At 45.8% G+C, this 18,091-nt stretch overlaps 1 protein-coding gene across 1 annotated transcript; it reads left to right on the top strand.

Annotated features, from left to right (window-relative positions):
• Positions 1–1,975: 1,975 nt before the first annotated feature.
• On the top strand, positions 1,976–16,788 carry MS4A18 (membrane spanning 4-domains A18). The gene is given in 7 exon segments (XM_063672222.1): positions 1,976–2,446; positions 6,234–6,347; positions 9,660–9,714; positions 9,796–9,797; positions 11,577–11,672; positions 13,712–13,825; positions 16,328–16,788. Coding segments are annotated over 7 exon segments (1,176 nt in total). The 3' UTR covers positions 16,652–16,788.
• The last annotated feature ends 1,303 nt before the right edge of the window (positions 16,789–18,091 follow it).

The following is an 18,091-nucleotide window of genomic DNA, read 5'->3' as shown; positions in this document are numbered from 1 at the left end:
AAGAAACTGACAGCGTATGCAACTTGCTCAAGGTCGTGCAACTAATAAATGAAGGAACTGAGAAGTGGACTTAGGGCTGTCTGAGCTCTTAACCCTGATACTGTCTTGCTTTCAAGTTTATTTTATAGATGATTAATATTAAATAATGCCAATTCATCAGCTAGTACCAAACTCAAGATGATCATTGACAATTTGGAGTGTTTCTCTTACTCAGGATGCAGCTGGGACAGGGGGATCAATTTATACTTGTGATTTAGAGAGAACAGAAAGCCTCCTGAGGACATACTTCTGGGGTCCTGCACACATTATTTTGTGCCATAGGATTTGGTGTCTTGCCAGTAAGGACTGTATAATTTAAGTAAAGGGATAAGCCCACCAGCCACAACAATTAACAAGTAAAGTACACTAGTAACATTATCTCTCATCTGAATGGGATATCTTTGCATCTAATAATATCTTTAATGTTCTGAGGGCTACGTGCCTACCTCCTCCCATTGCACACTTGCTCACCAGCATCAAAAAATTAAGCAATTCTCTAAGTCCAGCTTATCAGTCCTCATCAAATCAGGACAATAGCCCAGGTCTCCCCCCAGGTGATTCCCTTCTCAACTTTTTCTAACACTCAGGATTCAGTAGAAACTGCAGGCTACTGAGGGATTGATCACTGTCATAATCTCTAGGACCCTGGACCATAATGGTTTAAACACAAGGAAAATGCAGCAAAATTTCTACCTGGTCCCAATCCCAACACCAACATGGACAAGACCCATGAAGAGAGTGAAAGGGATGATCATTCCCAGGCCACTTGGTCCATTGTTCCTCCTGGGATGTCAAGGGAACCCAAGAAGCCTGGGAAAGACAGTCTGTTTTTTTGCTCTGAAACCACTTAATGTTGAAAAATCATACACGAAATGCCTTAATTAAATTAAACCCATAAATGAGTTAACTAGTTATAGACTTCAAGGACAGAAGTACAGCTGGGGCAAATGAGAACCTAGAACCAAGAGTCAAAAGGACATCAAGGACTAAGGTAGTATCTGTGTGTATGTGTGTATGTATGTGTGTGTGTGTCTGTGTGTGTATCTGTGTGTGTGTGTCTGTGTGTCTGTGTCTATGTCTGCGTATCTGTCTTCCTCCCTCCTTCCCTCTCTCTGTCTGTGTGTATGTGTGTGTGTGTGTCTGTGTATCTGTCTTCCTCCCTCCTTCCCTCTCTGTGTATGTGTGTGTGTGTCTGTCTGTCTATGTCTGTGTCTTCCTCCCTCCTTCCCTCTCTCTGTGTGTGTGTGTGTCTGTCTGTCTGTCTGTGTCTGCGTATGTGTCTTCCTTTCTCCTTCCCTCTTGCTCTCTCTTTCTCTCCTTCCCCCTTCTCCTTTCCCTCTCTCTCTCCTTCTCTCCTCTTCTTTTATCTCTCCCTCCCCCAACGCTTCTCAGCTTTATTCTCTTCACTCTGCTAACTGGTGTTCTCTGCTCCCCCTGCACACAACATACATGTGATCCCTCCAACTCTGCATAGCCTCCCATCCCACAGTAGTCCTTGGGTCCAATTCCAAATTCCCAGGAGAAAGAAGTTACCAGAGCATTTGGGGTCAGTTGTTCACCCCCATATCAATCAGCTGTTGCCAGGGCAGGGGGCAAGATGGGGAGGTAGCCCGTGCCCACTCAACAAACTCGAGGCATGCAGATTAAAATGCCAACTGCAGGGGGCTAAGCAAAGCCACCATCCAGACTGTGAACAAAAGGGCTACAAGGAGCTAAGTAGCCTCGGGAAACCTAGTCTTGCAAATCCAAACCTGTAAAAGGAAAATGGTGTGTTCTTGCCAAGAAAGGCAAGAAGTTTATTTTGTCTGGTACCATGCTAGGTGATTCTTATTTTAATGAAGATGAAACTAAAGATAAGAATGAGATAAGATGCATTATTCATTTTGTCAGAAGAGGGAAATGCACCTTCTTATGTGTTTTGCAGCAGTTGTACACCATGACCGAACAGGTGATTGGCGCCAACAGTGTACCTGGCATTATTGCCCCAGGTAATGTTCATGTCATCCAGCCCAGCTAACCTGTGGCCTCTGGAAGTCATCTGCAGCCTTCAGAGGTGACCACTTACCCAATGTCACCAAAAGTAATCCAGTGTGACACAGGAAGAGCAAACTTACAGAATCTACTTGTGGTGAACCAGAACTCAGTAGCAGGTGTACAGAGTCAACCTATTGGGTATCAGCGACAGTATCCAGCGGGAACAGCCAGTTTGCAGACTGTGCCTGGAGTGATCCAATACACACAGGGAATGACGAATCTCCAGACACAGCCTGGAGACCTTCAGAATCCTCTGAATGCTAACCCTGGGCTGACACACACCTCAAACTCATCCCAGTGGAACACGTCATTTGCATCATTTACTTCATTCAATCCCAAGAAATTCATAAATGAGGAGGTCAGAACATTAGGGGTGAGTGTGATTTCTCCTTTTCTCCGATTTGGGTCACTTCATAAGCCCTCGTGTAGTGCTCTGGGATGAGGAAGGGAATGTGTTCAGAGGGTAAAGGGGAAATGGAGTGGGTGTGGGGGGTGGTTTCGGGAGGCTGGACCCAGTACAATCACCCAGATGCTGGACCCTCTCCCTTGTCTTCCTTCCACTCCCCAAGGAGACCCATGGTTTGGGGGAGGCTGAATAATCAGTGAACTTCCCCACCTCACCCAGCTATCTATCAGGGGCACAGGTCAGCAACAGTTCCACTAAAAAGACCACTGAGCGGGGAGCCAGGCAATCCAGGTCTCAGGCCAGCTAGATTTGCTGAGTGGCCTTGCAGACATCTCTTCCTCACTCTGGGCCTCCATTTCCTCATCTTTAGAATAAGAAGATTCAGCTTTCTTAAATTCCTTCCAGCTCCAAGGTTTTGTGATTTCCTCTTCAATCAAGGGGGCCCCTGCCTCTTTCCTGCCTCCTCCAGTTTCATTTAGCACCTTGCAAAGCTCAATTCAATTCTGTTTTTGAGGCAGAAGCCAGATCCCACTGGATGCCCAGCCAACTCCTAGTATGGAGACTGGCATGTCACAGATGCCCATACTCTATGCACTCATCCATTCAACACGGCAGGTGCCCTGCAAGGAGCTGGGGACTCAGAGATAACCAAGACATCATCCATGAAGACGAAGGAGGGTCTTTGTTCGAGGCGGCTGTCATAATTACAATACCTTCTGGCAACTGCCGTGAGACATGCATAAGTTATTGTGGCTGCCCAAAGTGCAAATTGTCTGGCTTCTTTGAGAAGTTACAAACTGCCTCCTGGAGGCAGGAAGACAAGGACAGGTGCAGGAAGGGGACCCATTCCTCCTTATTTAAACCTGGGTAGACAAGTAGATTGTACCAGGAACATGGCGTTGTTTGCCTCCCAAACAAATCAAAATCAAATCCTGAACTAAATTCTATAAAACAGCAATCAGGAATAGAAATCCTGGTCAGGCCGGGCACGGTGGCTCACGCCTGTAATCCCAGCACTTTGGGAGGCCAAGGCAGGCAGATCACAAGGTCAGGAGATGGAGACCATCCTGGCTAACATGGTGAAACCCTGTCTCTACTAAAAATACAAAAAATTAGCCAGGTGTGGTGGCAGGCGCCTGTAGTCCCAGCTACTCCGGAGGCTGAGGCAGGAGAATGGCGTGAACCCGGGGGGCGGAGCTTGCAGTGAGCCAAGATAGCGCCACTGCACTCCAGCCTGGGGGACAGAGCAAGACTCCATCTCAAAAAAAAAAAAAAGAAATCCTGGTCATGAGCATCAAGTGAGATTATAAATGTGTGTGGAAATCCTCCAAAAGGTAAAGCTAGTCTATGATATTGCGTAGTAATGATCATCTTGTATTACAATGACTATCCTTATTATTAATTAATACTGGGTAAAGGCCTTGTTAACTTTGGCTCCCAATTGTTCTAAGATATTTTGGAAGGATTTCAAAATTTGTCAAAACAGAATTAAGTCAGAGCAAATGTCTGGGGAACCTGGCCAAACAAAATGAAAAGCCAAAAAGCCAAAACTGTAGACTATCTTTAATCAATTACAATTTTGTTTTGGGAAGGAAACTATGAGTGCCTCTTAGCCCTTTTCCCGACTGCCCCAAGAATATTCGCCAGCAGAACTTGCAGCTGCAGTATTTAGCCTGAGATAACTTTGCCAATATCTCCCTTTTATTATAACTTTCGCATTGCTCTAGCATATCGACCTTGGAAACAAGAGACGTCATTCTATTTATAGCATTCTGTTTTTAGTAGTAGTATTCCCATTTACAAAATACAGTAATTCTCGATTGCTAAAAATGTCAAATCCTAGAAAACGTAGCATTTCTACGCATGGTGTTAACATTGTTCTCGAACAGTTGTTGGCCGAAGATTCATTTGATGAATCCAATGTTTCCAAAGTAGACAATTCTGATGTTAGTTCTGTTTAGAAATCACTCAAAAACCCGTTTTTATCATTTATTTTCACACTGAAAATCAGCCAGATTTGCTTCATCCTCAAGAGTGTGTTTAAGTAAAATTAAATGAGTGCTGGCAGCCAGTGGCACTATTTTTTTTCTAAACGGGAAAGGGGTTCATTAATATACTGATAAAGTGGGCCTGTAGATAGACCCAAGCATGTCGTATTAGAAAGGGATGTTCATATGAAACCCAGGTCTGTCACCAATTCATAGACTCATGGACCAGAAGGGCAGAAAGTGGCTGCTCTACGCTGGTCATTTGATCCCTGAGGAAACTGAGGCCCAGAGAAGCCAGTGGTAAACGCTGTCGGAGCCCCAAATGAGAGGGCATTCATCCTGGATGGGGGGTCAGAAAAAGAATCTCTCTGATCCTTAAGGGAAGGATAGGATTTCAGTAAGAGGAGAGTAAAGCAAGCAGATTTCAGACAGTGGCAACAGTGGAGGAAAAGCAGGGAGGAAGGGGAAAAACACAGGAATTGCAGGGGACAGAGGATCTCCCCATGTGTACGTTGCTGAGGGGAACTGTGGGGACGTCATAGGGGAGGCCACAAAGAGAATATCGGTACCGGGAAGATGAATGGAATCAGCAGAGGGCATTGAAATACTTACTGCATTCAGGCCAGGCGCGGTGGCTCACGCCTGTAATCCCAGCACTTTAGGAGGCCGAGGCGGGCAGATCACGAGGTCAGGAGATCGAGACCATCCTGGCTAACATGGTGAAACCCCGTCTCTACTAAAAATATTTAAAAAAATTGGCTGGGCGGGGTGGTCGGCACATGTAGTCCCAGCTACTCGGGAGGCTGAGGCAGGAGAATCGCGTGAACCCGGGAGGCACAGCTTGCAGTGAGCCAAGATCACGACATTGCACTCCAGCCTGGGCAACAGGGCAAGACTCCGTCTCAAAAAAAAAAAAAAAAAAAAGAAAAAGAAACACCTACTGCATGCTAGGAACTGGGCTACAAGTTTCATAGGCACTTTTAATCTCTACCACAGCCCTGAAAGCTGGATACTGTTACCCCCATCTTGCAAATATGTAGCCTCTCAAACATGCTCTTGAGGCTGAAGCAAATCTGGCTGATTTTCAGAATGAAAATAAAATATCTTTTCATATATTTTATTTCAATATATATGAAATAAAATTTATTTCATATATATTTCAATATATTCTTTGAGTTATTTCTAAACAGAAGTAACATCGAATGGTCTGAATCATCAGAATCATCTATTTTGGAAAAATCGGATTCATCACATGAATTCTGGCCAACAACTGTTCGAGAACGATGTTTAACATCACGCGTAGGAATGCTACTTTTTCTAGGATTTGACATTTTTGGTTTCCCTGCAAATAAGGAAAACCTGAAGCAGAGAAGATATTTGCTGGAGACCACACAGCCGGCTAGTGCTGCAGCCAGGACAGGAGCCCAGGTGTTTTTCAGCCACAACCCAGGCTCGGCCCGGGTCTCTGCACACTTGTACGCTCAGTCTAAAGGGAACACATTTCTTGCTCTGTTATAGGCCATCTTACCTTTCCTTTATGCCTGTGATTCTCAGCCTGAATACAAATTCGCATCACCCGTGAAGTTTTTAAAAAACACCCAGGCATGGACCCCACCCTCAAAGATTTGTATCCAGTTGGTCTGGGATGAGCCCTAACACCAGTCACACCTGGGGTGATTCTGGGGCACAGCCAGGGTGCAAAGCACAGCTCCACAGCCCACAGGCCCCGAGTTCTGCTCTCTCACAGTGACTTGTTCTCCCTGCAGGCCATCCAGATCCTCAACGGCCTGACGCACATTTTCTCTGCAATTAACCCTGTGCTGTATCACTATTCTTCTGTGACCTGGTTAACAGGGTACCCGCTCTGGGGAGGATTATCCGTGAGTACAAGGCCATATGGTCTCCTTCCTGGGTCACCAGACTGGGACAAGAAGGAAGTGGAAGAAGAAGGAGCATGGAATCCCATTCCCAGCAATGTGACTCTGTAGACTAGAGCCAGCCTCCAACTTGCAGATACAGCAAAGGGTTGTATCAACTCCCTGCCCCAGCAACACTCCCTCCCACCACCACCCTCCCCATCTCCCATACCCCACACCCAGCCTCTAGGGAACTATTGGCTACAAACACTCATTATCATGTTCTTTACCTCTTCCACCCTCTCTGAGTTCTCTTTTATGAGATATTTATCTGATAAGGCCAGGCAGGGTGGCTCACGCAGGTAATCCCAGCACTTTGGGAGGCCGAGGTAGGTAAATCACTTGGGGTCAGGAGTTTGAGACCAGCCTGGGCAACATGGCAAGACCCTCCCCCATCTCTACAAAAATACAAAAAATTAGCTGGGTGTGGTGGTGTGCGCTTGTAGTCCCAGCTACTTGGGATGCTGAGGTGGGAGGACCACCTGAGCCCAGAAGGTGGAGGCTTCAGTGAGCCATGATCGCACCACTGCACTCCAGCCTGGGTAACAGAGTGAGAGCCTGTCTCGAAGGAAAAAAAAGAAATATCTCATATGTAACTCAGAGTACGTAAAGTTGTGTGCTGTAGACAGCATCTACCTACCATACCAGTTATGGGTGCCGACAACAAAATTTCCAGGAATTATGTAAAATGATTGTCAAACCATTTGGTAGCAGGAAGTTGGCCATATTGGGTATACATACGACATGGAAATCAACACGTGCTCCAAATCAGGGCCCTTCCCTGCACTGCTGCCACCTCATAAGGCAGATGTTAATCATTTACCAGCAGGCCATTCAGTGTATTTCATCTTGCAGAGCTTAAATAATATTAATAAATTGAACACCCATGTGTACGATTCCACTTAGATGAGGTCTAGGGTAGTCAAATTCATAAAGATAGAAAAAGCAGCATGGTGATTGCCAGGGGCCGGGGTAAGGGGGTAATGGGGAGTTAGTGTTTTATGGGGACAGAGTTTCAATTTGGGATGATAAAAGGAGATCTTGGGGTGGTGGTTGCACAGCAATATGAATTTTCTTTTCTTTTCTTTTTTTTTTTTTTTTGAGGTGGAGTCTCACTCTGTTGCCCAGGCTGGAGTGCAGTAGTGCCATCTCAGCTCACTGCAACCTCTGCCTCCTGGGTTCAAGAAATTCTCCTTGTCGGCCTCCCGAGTAGCTGGGATTACAGCCATGCGCCACCATGCCCAGCTAATTTTTTGTATTTTTAGTAGAGACGGGGTTTTGCCATGTTGGCCAGCCTGGTCTCGAACTCCTGACCTCAGGTGATCTGCCTACCTTGGCTTCCTAAAGCGCTGGGATTACAGGCATGAGCCATCCCACCCAGCCTAACGATATGAATTTTCTTGGTGCTAGTAAACCAAACACTTGAAGGGGTTTGAATGGTATGTTTTAAGTTGTGTGTATTTTACCACGATTAAAAATAATAAATTAAAGTTTTAAAAAATGAACACCTACGTGTCTACCACCTAACTTAAAAAACAAAGTATCACCCGTGGTTTTTAAATTTTTAAATCCCTATGAGTATCCCCTCTATGCCCTGAGACGTAACCACTATTTTCAATTTAATGTTTTTCTTTTTTTTTTTTTTTTTTTTTTGAGACGGAGTCTCGCTCTGTCGCCCAGGCTGGAGTGCAGTGGTGCGATCTTGGCTCACTGCAAGCTCTGCCTCCCGGGTTCACGCCATTCTCCTGCCTCAGCCTCCGGAGTAGCTGGGACCACAGGCGCCTGCCACCGTGCCTGGCTAATTTTTTTTTTTTTTGTATTTTTAGTAAAGACGGGGTTTCACCGTGGTCTCGATCTCCTGACCTCGTGATCCACCCGCCTCGGCTTCCCAAAGTGCTGGGATTACAAGCGTGAGCCACCGCATCCAGCCAATTTAATGTGTTTCATTCCCTTGCTTTTTTTTTTTTTTTTTTTGAGACGGAGTCACTCTGTCACCCAGGCTGAGACACAGTGGCACAATCTTGGCTCACTGCAACCTCTGCCTCCTAGGTTCAAGCGATTGTCCTGCCTCAGCCTCCTGAGTAACTGGGATTACAGGCGTGCGCCACCACTCCCAGCTAATTTTTGTATTTTCAGTAGAGACAGGATTTCACCATGTTAGCCAGGCTGGTCTTGAACTCCTGGTCTCATGATCCGCCCACCTCGGCCTCCCAAAGTGCTGGGATTACAGGCGTGAGCCACCACGTCCAGCCTCCCTTGCTTTTCTTTATGGTCCGATCATATTTACCTATATGCCTAAGCAACGAGTGGCTTGGCTTTGCATGTTTACAAACGCATATACATGGAATAATCCTGTATCTGCATGCAGCTGGCTCTTTTCCCCCACTGGGCATTTTGTTTGGGAAGAAGTGAGTTCCTTTGAGGGGTAGCTTCAAGAGAGCTAGCAAAACCCCTGAGTGCCCCTATTCTCCCCCATCAATAATCCCACCCTTGTTCTCTCCCTTGAACTGCATGACCCACTTGTACATAGAGAGGGCTGGAATCATTATCTATGCCCATTTGCCAGATGAGGAGACTGAAGCTCAAGATCTTCCTCTAGCACTTTCTGGCTATGAGGATGACACCACCACATCCTCATAGCCAGAAAGTGCTGGAGGAACGTCCTGAGCCCAGGCCCCTTCAGTTCATGGCTCTCATAACTGAACAGAGCTCTTACTGCTTCTGATGCTCATGTTTCCATCACCTGCCTAGCAGCATCAAGTGCTAAAGAGGACCCTCCAGCTGGGTCCAGGACCACAGCAGATGAGGCCACAGCCCAGGTCTCCTATCTCCCAGCCCCAAGGCTCCACCCACCACACTACTCAACCCCTAGTTTTCCAAGATCACAGTCGATGATAGGGCAGCATGAGGCCAAATGAGCAATTAATGCATTTGGGCGATGATATGTCCAGACAATGGACTCAAGGAGAATCAGTCAAAAAATAATAATAATGAGATTTACAGCATCCTGGGACAAAATTCAGGTTTTTAGGGGAAAGGAAGGTGTTAGCCTAGACCCACAGGAGTTTGAGTATCATGGTATTTAGTATATTTGGTGCCTAACCATTGGGATAGTAAAAATGTTGGGAGGAAATAAACGGATTTGCACATTTTGTGAAACAAGGTGCATAGAACATAAAGATTGAGAAATGCGTCCCTGAGTGGACAGCTGACTTTTTTAACATGCTGCACATTTGGTCATTCTTCTTTTTTTTTTTTTTTTTTTTGTCTGCGTAGTATATTGTATCTGGATCCCTTTCAGTATGGGCTGCAAAGGACCCCAGTCCTTGTGGTAAGTCACTGTGCTGTCTTTGATGATCCTTGAATGTTAGAATTTGACTCTCTACCAAACATGAAAAAAGGAGACTCACAGTAGTGGTGTGGCCTGGCCCTGGCCCTGAGTACAGTGCATTTCCATACCTTATTCCAGTCAATCCCCATCACTCTGTGAAGCTGTATTATCCCCATTTTTCAGAGGAGAAAATTGAGGAGCAGAGAGCTCAGGTGGCTTGCCTAAGATCACACAGTGAGTACATGGAAGAGCTGGGATTTGACCCCAGAGCCCTCTGATTCCGAAGCTGTTCTTTTTTAACTATTGCGTTTTACTATTCAAAAACTTAGCTCTTCAGGAAACTCATGAGTATTTACACGCAGTGCCTTATGGGTGCTCTGAAGTAAGCAGAAAGCCAGGCCTGAGCCAAACGAAAATGTGTGTGCATTTCGGCCATCTCTTTAAGATATTTTCCACCATCCTCTGTGTGGACCTAGAAAAGTGACAGCAATGCCTGCCTTGAACAATTTAAAGTCCCAACCAGAGCACAGGGCCCAGAATTCCCTTGCACCTCTGGGGCATTTATTCTCTGTCTCAGCAACCAGCAAAGTATTTGGTCATGTTTTCATTTTTGTTGCAGCCTCTAAGAAGCTTAGGGATAAATTTAGAGCCCCACAATGGCCCTTCTCTCATCTCCTTCCTTCTCAGGTCCTCCTTCCCCTCTCCACTTTCTCGGCATGGCTTGTCATCTTTCTTCTGCCTTTTGATGGGAAAGCAGTAGGTCAGCTAGGGGCTGGGTGTCTAACGGAGGGTTTCCCAATTACCAATCTCCAGTCTACAAGGTAAACTCCTGTGGCCCTACAGTCTGCCTTGCTTCACCCCCTTTAGGAAGAGCAGAGACCTCCAGACACCCCAGCTTCAGCCAAGCTCACACCGCCTGTTCATATCCCAACAGGACTGGGAAGTTCCTTATCCCCTGGGAAGTCAAATGCTCTCCCTAAGGTGTCTGCTGACTCGTGGGGGTCTCCTAGTCCTCTCTTGCTCTGACATCTGACTTTCTATTGAAATGTCAACTTCCGTTTCTACTTTATACATCTTACAGCTGTCCTGGCCTCAGCCCAAATGTAGAACATGGTCCCTTTCTCTTTCACCTTTCTCTCTTCATCCGCATAACCCTCTTAAAGGGAAGCAGCTTGAGTAGGGGATGGATAATGAATAATTAGAGGATTTCAGCCTCTCAACACTGAGCAGCAGACCCCTCAAAGTTGAATGTGAGACTTTCTGGTTCTGAAAACCTTCCCCAGCCAATCCTGCCAGCATGCTGGCCCCAGCCTTCCACCACAGGGACCAAGTCTCCCCAACTCCCTTCCCTCAATTCAAGCTTGGGATCTCTGCTCACTTCTTCTGCAGAGCAGTTGTGCATCTTTGCCTTATCTCTTTCTGAATCTCATTGCCTACTGTCTGCTGCTTTGCAAGAAATTTTCCCAAACAAATCCCGTCCCTGCCATAGAAGGATGCTGCACATTGATTAACGAAGGATTTTGAGCGAAGGTTTGGAGGAAAGAAAGGATCAGGTAAAACAACTAACAGGTACTAGGCTTAATACCTGGGTGATGAAATAATCTCTACAACAAACCCCCATGCCACAAGTTTACCCATGAAACAAACCTGGACTTGTACCCATGAACTTAAAATAAAAGTTTTTAAAAAAAGCAATGATTTTTCTCACCTCACTATCGCTAAAATAAATGCTTCTCCACCCTGCCTGGCCATCTCTTTTCTGCCCTGCCTTCTCTTTTCTCTGACTTCCCAAGAGTCCCCACAAGCTGGGCCTCAGACTCTTCAGACTCGGCTCCCTCTCTCCTCTCCCTCCTCTCCTGCAGGTGAACAGCAGCCTCAGCTTGAACATCATCAGCGCACTCTTCGCCTTTGCCGGGATCTTCATTATCATTACAGATCTGATCCTTTACCATGTGACGGTGAGCATTTGACTGCCAGGGCCCCATGCTGCCAAAGGACCAGGAGGGCTTCTGAGGTTGCCTCCAGAGCAGAATGGAATTGCCCCAGAATTCCATCCTAGTATGACAACCACTACATCCATAAGCTATTTAACCCTCACCAAAACCCTGTGCCCTCTGAGGTAGCCATGATAAACTCCATTTCACAGTGAGGACACTGAGACTCAGAGAGGTATAGCCACTTGACTCCTCCTCATATCTATCCTATTCTCTACTTGGAGGTAGCAGGTGACCAGGTAAGCAGCCTAGGTGGCTGCCACACTCAGACTCCTAAGATCACCTGCCCCTAGGGGTGTCTCGAGGGATAGGCTTTCACACAAACAGGAGGTGCTGATGCTAGTTCTGGTCTTTTGGTGCGGGGACCTCCAGATGCAGATGCAAAGAGAAGGATTCAGGTGCAAATCGTGTATTTCAGAGGTTATTCTAGGAAATCTCGCTAGAGGAGGGAAGAAGTAAGACAAACAAGGAGAGGAAGCTGCACTATAAACATATTATCCGGCAAGGACCCCTGGAGATGGACCTGCCGGGGCCCTGGTAGCCAGGGAATGATATGCGCCTTAGCTACACCCTGTCCTGGAGTGAGGGTGTATTTATCCACCAACTCCCCTCAATCATTGATCAAAAACTGCCCCTGAGGGTCATCAATTCCCTAGTGCTTCCAGTCTGCCATGCTCATGGGCAAAGGAGTTTCTTGTGGCCAAAGGAAGCCCTCAAGTGAAGCCATGCAAATGAAAGTCAGGCAGCAGGCATGGAAATATGGGAAGGACATCAATAACATTGACACAGTACTTGAGGAGGCCTCAAGAACAAGATCTACAGTAGCTAGTTCCACAGCTGGCTGCAATCTGATCCTCTCTCGGGACTAACCAAATGGGCAAGGGAAGGCTGGCAGGACACAGGGTCTTAAACCAGACGTGTCTACAGGGGTGAGGGCAGTTCCTAAGGGGAGAGTTCCCTGAAGGCCCCAGGAAGAAGCCTGATGCACAGGGTGTAACTTGGTATCTAGGGGATGTGGCAGCAAGGTGCTGGCCTCTGGAGTCCAACAGGATGCAACAGGATGTCCCAACAAGGGAGTGGATTGTGGTCATGCGGAACCAAGAGCACAACAGCTACAAATCCTAAAGGTGGTCATTTGGCAATCAGGACCTCTGTCATCAAGGAGCATGCTAGTGCAGTGTAGCACAATGGCACTGGATTCCAACAGGCATTCCGAGCCCTGGGCTCCCCACCCTCTGCTCCAGAGAAAGAGTGTGTAAGGATGAAAGGAGCTCAGTGATCCCTCCCACCCTACTGTGGGCAGGGACCAGGCCCAGAGCACACTGAGCTCTCTGGGGCCCCTTCTATCCTGCCTTAGTTTCTGTCTTGACAGAATCCCTTGAAGCTCTGAGGTCCCATCCCAACCTGTCAAGGGCAGTATGAGGCAGGGATACTGGAAGACGGCTGAGAAAGCCAGGAGCCAGACAGAGCTAATAACCCTGACCAAGCTGGTGTCTATCCCCTGGCCCCAGGCAAGGAGCCCAGACCCTCATACAGGGTTTCCTAGCCAGTGCACTTGTTGAAATGTCTCAGTTTGGGTTCCTCCCAGGAGCAGAATTTGAGACAAGTAGTTTATCTGGGAGAGGAAGCAAACACCAACCTAAGGGGTAAGAGAGCTGGGGTATTTATACACCAGACGCTGACAGTCATGGAGAGAGGGCTATTCTCAAGAGGCACTCATTTCCTGGAACTTTGAGCCTGTGCAAACAGCAAAGTAGGCTCCAGAGGGCAGAGAGAGCCCTGAGGCAAAGGAATGCAGGTGCTGGCAGTTGGAAGTCAGGCCAGTGACTAAGAGGGTAAGGCAAGGGCATATAAAATGGGTGACCCAAGCATCTGCTCCAAAGGGCCACATGCAGAGAGGGTCTCAGGCCTTCCAGGTGAGGTGTGTGGCACTTCAAATGTGGACTGTCACCTAGGCCATTAACCTGAAGGACTAAATGCCTTCCATTTCTCTTTGCCTTTAGACATATACAAAGGCAGTTTCTGGCAGTCTTCTCCCCTTTGCCCTCCTGGAGTTCATCCTCACTTGTGTGGTCTCACATTTTGGGTGCCAGGCTACCTGCTGCAGACAATTTGAGGTAAGCATTGGACTCTGTTCCAGGAATCAGAGCATGCTCTGGAGTTGGGCTTGGGCTATAGCAAGAGGTAACCAGAGATCTGGAGAAATGAGGCCTAAGAGAGGGTGTATAACTTAAGTTTTGCTGCATAGTTACCTACCCCAGAACTTAGTGACTTGCGGTTATTTAGCTCTTTATTCTGTGCATCATCAGCTTGGGCTATGATCAGTAGGCAGCTCTTCTGTTGGCCTCAGATGAACTCACACTTGTATCTTAGCTTGGGGATGGTTGGTCTCCAGGGATCTTTGTGAAATAGCTCACTTCTGCTCATGTTATCTCATCCTCCAGTACGCTCACCTGAGCTTCTTCATGGGGAGCTGGGTTCCAAGAGTAGCAAGACACAGCAAGCTCCCACAGGCAAGCACTTTAAGTCCCTGCTTGCATCACATTTGCTAATGTCCCACTGGTCACAGTCAGTCACATAGCCGAACCCAGATTCCACGAGTGGAGCAACAGCTCTACCTCTTGATAAGAGGAGCTACAAAGTCACCCAGCAAAGGTTAATGAATATAAGGATTTGTAACCAGTATTGCAGTCTACAACACTCTTTCCTCTGGCCACAAATTACTCACAGCTGTCCAAGATGCAAAGTATGCTCAACCCATATTTTGGATGCCCATACGTCCCATCTAATCATGGCATCAGGCTTGAAGTCTAGGATCCAAATCAGATCTAGATGTGACTGAGGATTTGGGTGTATCACTCTTCTTGATCTAGAAACCATGAACTAAAAGCAAGTTCTGTCCCCATATATCCAACATACTTTAGTGAAAGAAAAATAGGATAAATAGAATTCTGTTATTTCCCCATTCAATAAAGGAAACAACAGAAGCACAAGATTGTCACTGCTCCATAATAATTCTGAAATCCTATGGGGCACGTATTGTCCTACCCTGGGGGCAGAGAATGTTTCTTGATTAGGAGTCAATTTGACTCTCTGGAAGACTCTGCCCATGCCATTGTTTTCTATTGCTTCCTGAGAGGAGCTTTCTAATCTATTGTTTTCCAGGACCTTGACTCCACCCTCCAGACTCTTGGCTCTACCCTCAGAAACATGTTTTCTGTTTTCATAAGAAAAGGCCTATATTTTCCACCTTGCTTTCTCAATCTTCTTCCCATATTAAGAGTGAGCCCCAAAGGTCTTTTTGCAGTTTGAGCAATTTCAGTCGGATTTGGTCCAAGTTGGTAATCCTGTTACTAATACAATTCCCTTAAAAACTCCAAGGGTGTTTTATGTATCAGATTATGGCTTTCACCATCTGATAAGAGCCACACCTAAGACTGTGTTTTAGACACACTTCTCTCTCTAAATCTACCAATGTCTATTTTGGGATTAGGCTTCTGTGAGACCAATACCTTTAGATTCTTAGAAGCATTTCTGTCTAGCTGAAAGGGTCTAATAAGCACAGATTAAGTCTTTCAAAGGTCTTAACAAAGGGCTGTGTAGACACATCCTTGTTTGATCTTTGTTCTTTGGCCTAGTTTTACTTTGAATGTTATTTATCCATTGAGGACCTTGGAAATTAGAGACAATCTTGTTTTCTAACTCTTCAAGTCCTGGGCTCTCTATTTTGCCTCTAAATACTGCTTGCAAACTAAATCATTCCTTCTTTATCCTCTCACTTTCTCACAGCACTTTACCATATGCAACCAGAAGCACCCAAATGACATTTTCATTATTCTGCCTGATGATCTCCTTAGCCAAATCCAAAAGTTATTAGATGCATATTTTTGTCTTCTAAAGTACAACAGCACTCCACCACTACATAACATGGGAAATCATTTCTCCAGTCTGCTGTGGCAGTTTCCTCTCCCGTTTTCCAGATTCCTCCAGCAGTGAGATCACCACTTTTCCAGCCTTTGCTAGAGGCTTACTCACAGCTTCTCCAGCCCCACCTGCCACCTAGTCCCAAACCCAATGCATGTGTTGGATTATTGTTATCTTACTTCTAGCTACCAATTTCTACATCAATTAGCTTTTGCCCCATATCGAACAACCCCAAAACTTAATAGCTTACTCAACAACCACTTATTTAGCTCCTGATTTCCTGGGTCTGCTGGGCAGTTCTTCTGACCTCTGCTGGGCTTGCCATGAGTCTGCAGTCGGTGAGTTGCCTGGTGGCTGGATAATATTGGGCAGTCCCACATGGGTGTCTGGCTCTTTGCAAGCTGGCAATCAACAGGGACAACTGGGCCACTTGTCTCGCATTATCCAGCAGGCAGCCCAGTCTTTATGTTCAGTGTTCCAAAGAGCAACAAGAGAAAGCAAGCTCCAATGGGCAGACACTGTACAGATCCCATTTACTGTTGCTCCCTTGGCCAAAGAAAGTCACATGACCAAGCCCAGCATCAGGGAGAGAGGGTCTACCTAAGGGTATGGAAACAGGAGGAAGAAAAAATTTATGGCCATTGTTGTTGTTTACTACAGAAGAAGATGATGACCACATGTCCTTTGTCTTTCAGAATGTGACAGTGATTCCAACCGTATTCAGTTTCAACCCAGCCAATACCACCACCAGCCCTGTGAACGCTACCACTGGTCCTGTCAATGCTACCACCGGCCCTGTCAGTGCTACCAATGGTCCTGTCAATACTACCATTCACCCTGTCAACACCACCACCAGCCCTGTCAATATTACCACTGGTCCTGTCAATGCTAACATTGGCCCTGTCAATGTGACAACTGGCCCCGTTAACACTACCACTGCCCCTGCCAAAGCTACCACCAGTTATGTCAATGCTATCCATACCAGCAATGTACCCCCGAACCCTCATACCAAGAAATAGCTGATTTGCGCAGAGATAGATGACATGGGATGCCTGTCTCAATGACAAGGGGATACACTGTAGCAGTATCTTTCCTTCTCCCTGAAACTTCCATGACCATGACCCTAGCCTTGTTGCCAGACTGAAATGAACAAGCATTTTCTCTCCTCTTCACTCCTAAGCTTCATTTTTGTTTGTTATTGATGTCTTTTTTTTTCATTCATAAATAATTTTCCTTTGGCTCTCAGTATCTTTTAACCTTGGCAAAGTGCAGGGTGCATTTTGGTTCCATGGTTCCTGATGTATGCTCACTGTTGAAAAACCAGTTCTAAATCGGTGCCTCAGCCATGGAATTCTTGTAGGTCCAACTTCTTCCCAGTCCCCAGCTCTAACTCTAACACGGTTCTCCCCCACAGAGGAGGGGGAGCAATGTGGAGTGTGTTCAGTATTCCCAGGTGTAGGAGGAGGAAAATCTTTGTGACCTAGAGTTAGGTGAAGAGTTTTTAAACAAGACACCAAAAATACAATTCACAAAAGGAAAAAAATCAATAAGTTGGACTTAGAATTAAAAACAGTTGCTCTGTGAAAGATCTTGGTAAGATAAAAAGTCACAGGCTGGAAGAAAATATTTGCAAATCATATATCTGACAAAGGACATGTTTCCACAATATATAAAGAACTCTCTAAACTCAACAATATAAAAAAAAATCTAATCACAAAATGGACAAAAGGTTTGAACAGAGGCTCTAACAAAGAGAATATAGGGTTGCAAATAAGCGTATGAAAAGATGTTCAATGTTATTAGCCATTAAGTATAATGAAATAACACTACACACCTATTAGAATGGCTGAAATTAAAGATACTGATAATACCAAGTGCTGGTGAAAACAGAGCAACTGGAGGTCTCAGATGTTGTTAGGATGTAAATGGCACTGCTACTCTGGAAAACAACCTGGCTGATTATTATAAAGCAAAGTATACACTTACCATATGACTCAGCAATCTTGCTCCTGGGTATTTATCCTAGAGAAAATAAAACTTACTTCCACACGAAATGCAAATAGCAGCTTTATTTGTAATGAACAAAAACTGGAAACAACCTGAGTGTTCTTCACTGGGTAAATAATGGAAAAGCAAACTGTGCTACATCCATACAACAGAATACTTCTCAGCAGTAAAAAGGAACAAGCTATTGATGGCTGTGGAGGAAGCAAAACTTTACCTCTACCTATCTTCATTTTTGTTTGTTATTGATGTCTTTTTTTTTTCATTCATAATAATTTTCCTTTGGCTCTCAGTATCTTTTAACCTGGCAAAGGGCAGGGTGCATTTTTGTTCCATGGTCCCTAATGTGTGTTCACTGTTGAAAAACCAGTTCTAAGCCAGTTCTAAATCAAGCCAAAATAGGTTTTCAGCTGAGGCTGTTTAACAAAAAGACAGGTTCACAAGAGAAAAGCAGT

The sequence above is a fragment of the Pongo pygmaeus genome, chromosome 9 (assembly GCF_028885625.2).
Source record: "Pongo pygmaeus isolate AG05252 chromosome 9, NHGRI_mPonPyg2-v2.0_pri, whole genome shotgun sequence".
In the NCBI taxonomy this organism is placed as follows: domain Eukaryota; kingdom Metazoa; phylum Chordata; class Mammalia; order Primates; family Hominidae; genus Pongo; species Pongo pygmaeus.
This window is presented reverse-complemented; position numbering and strand designations above follow the sequence as displayed.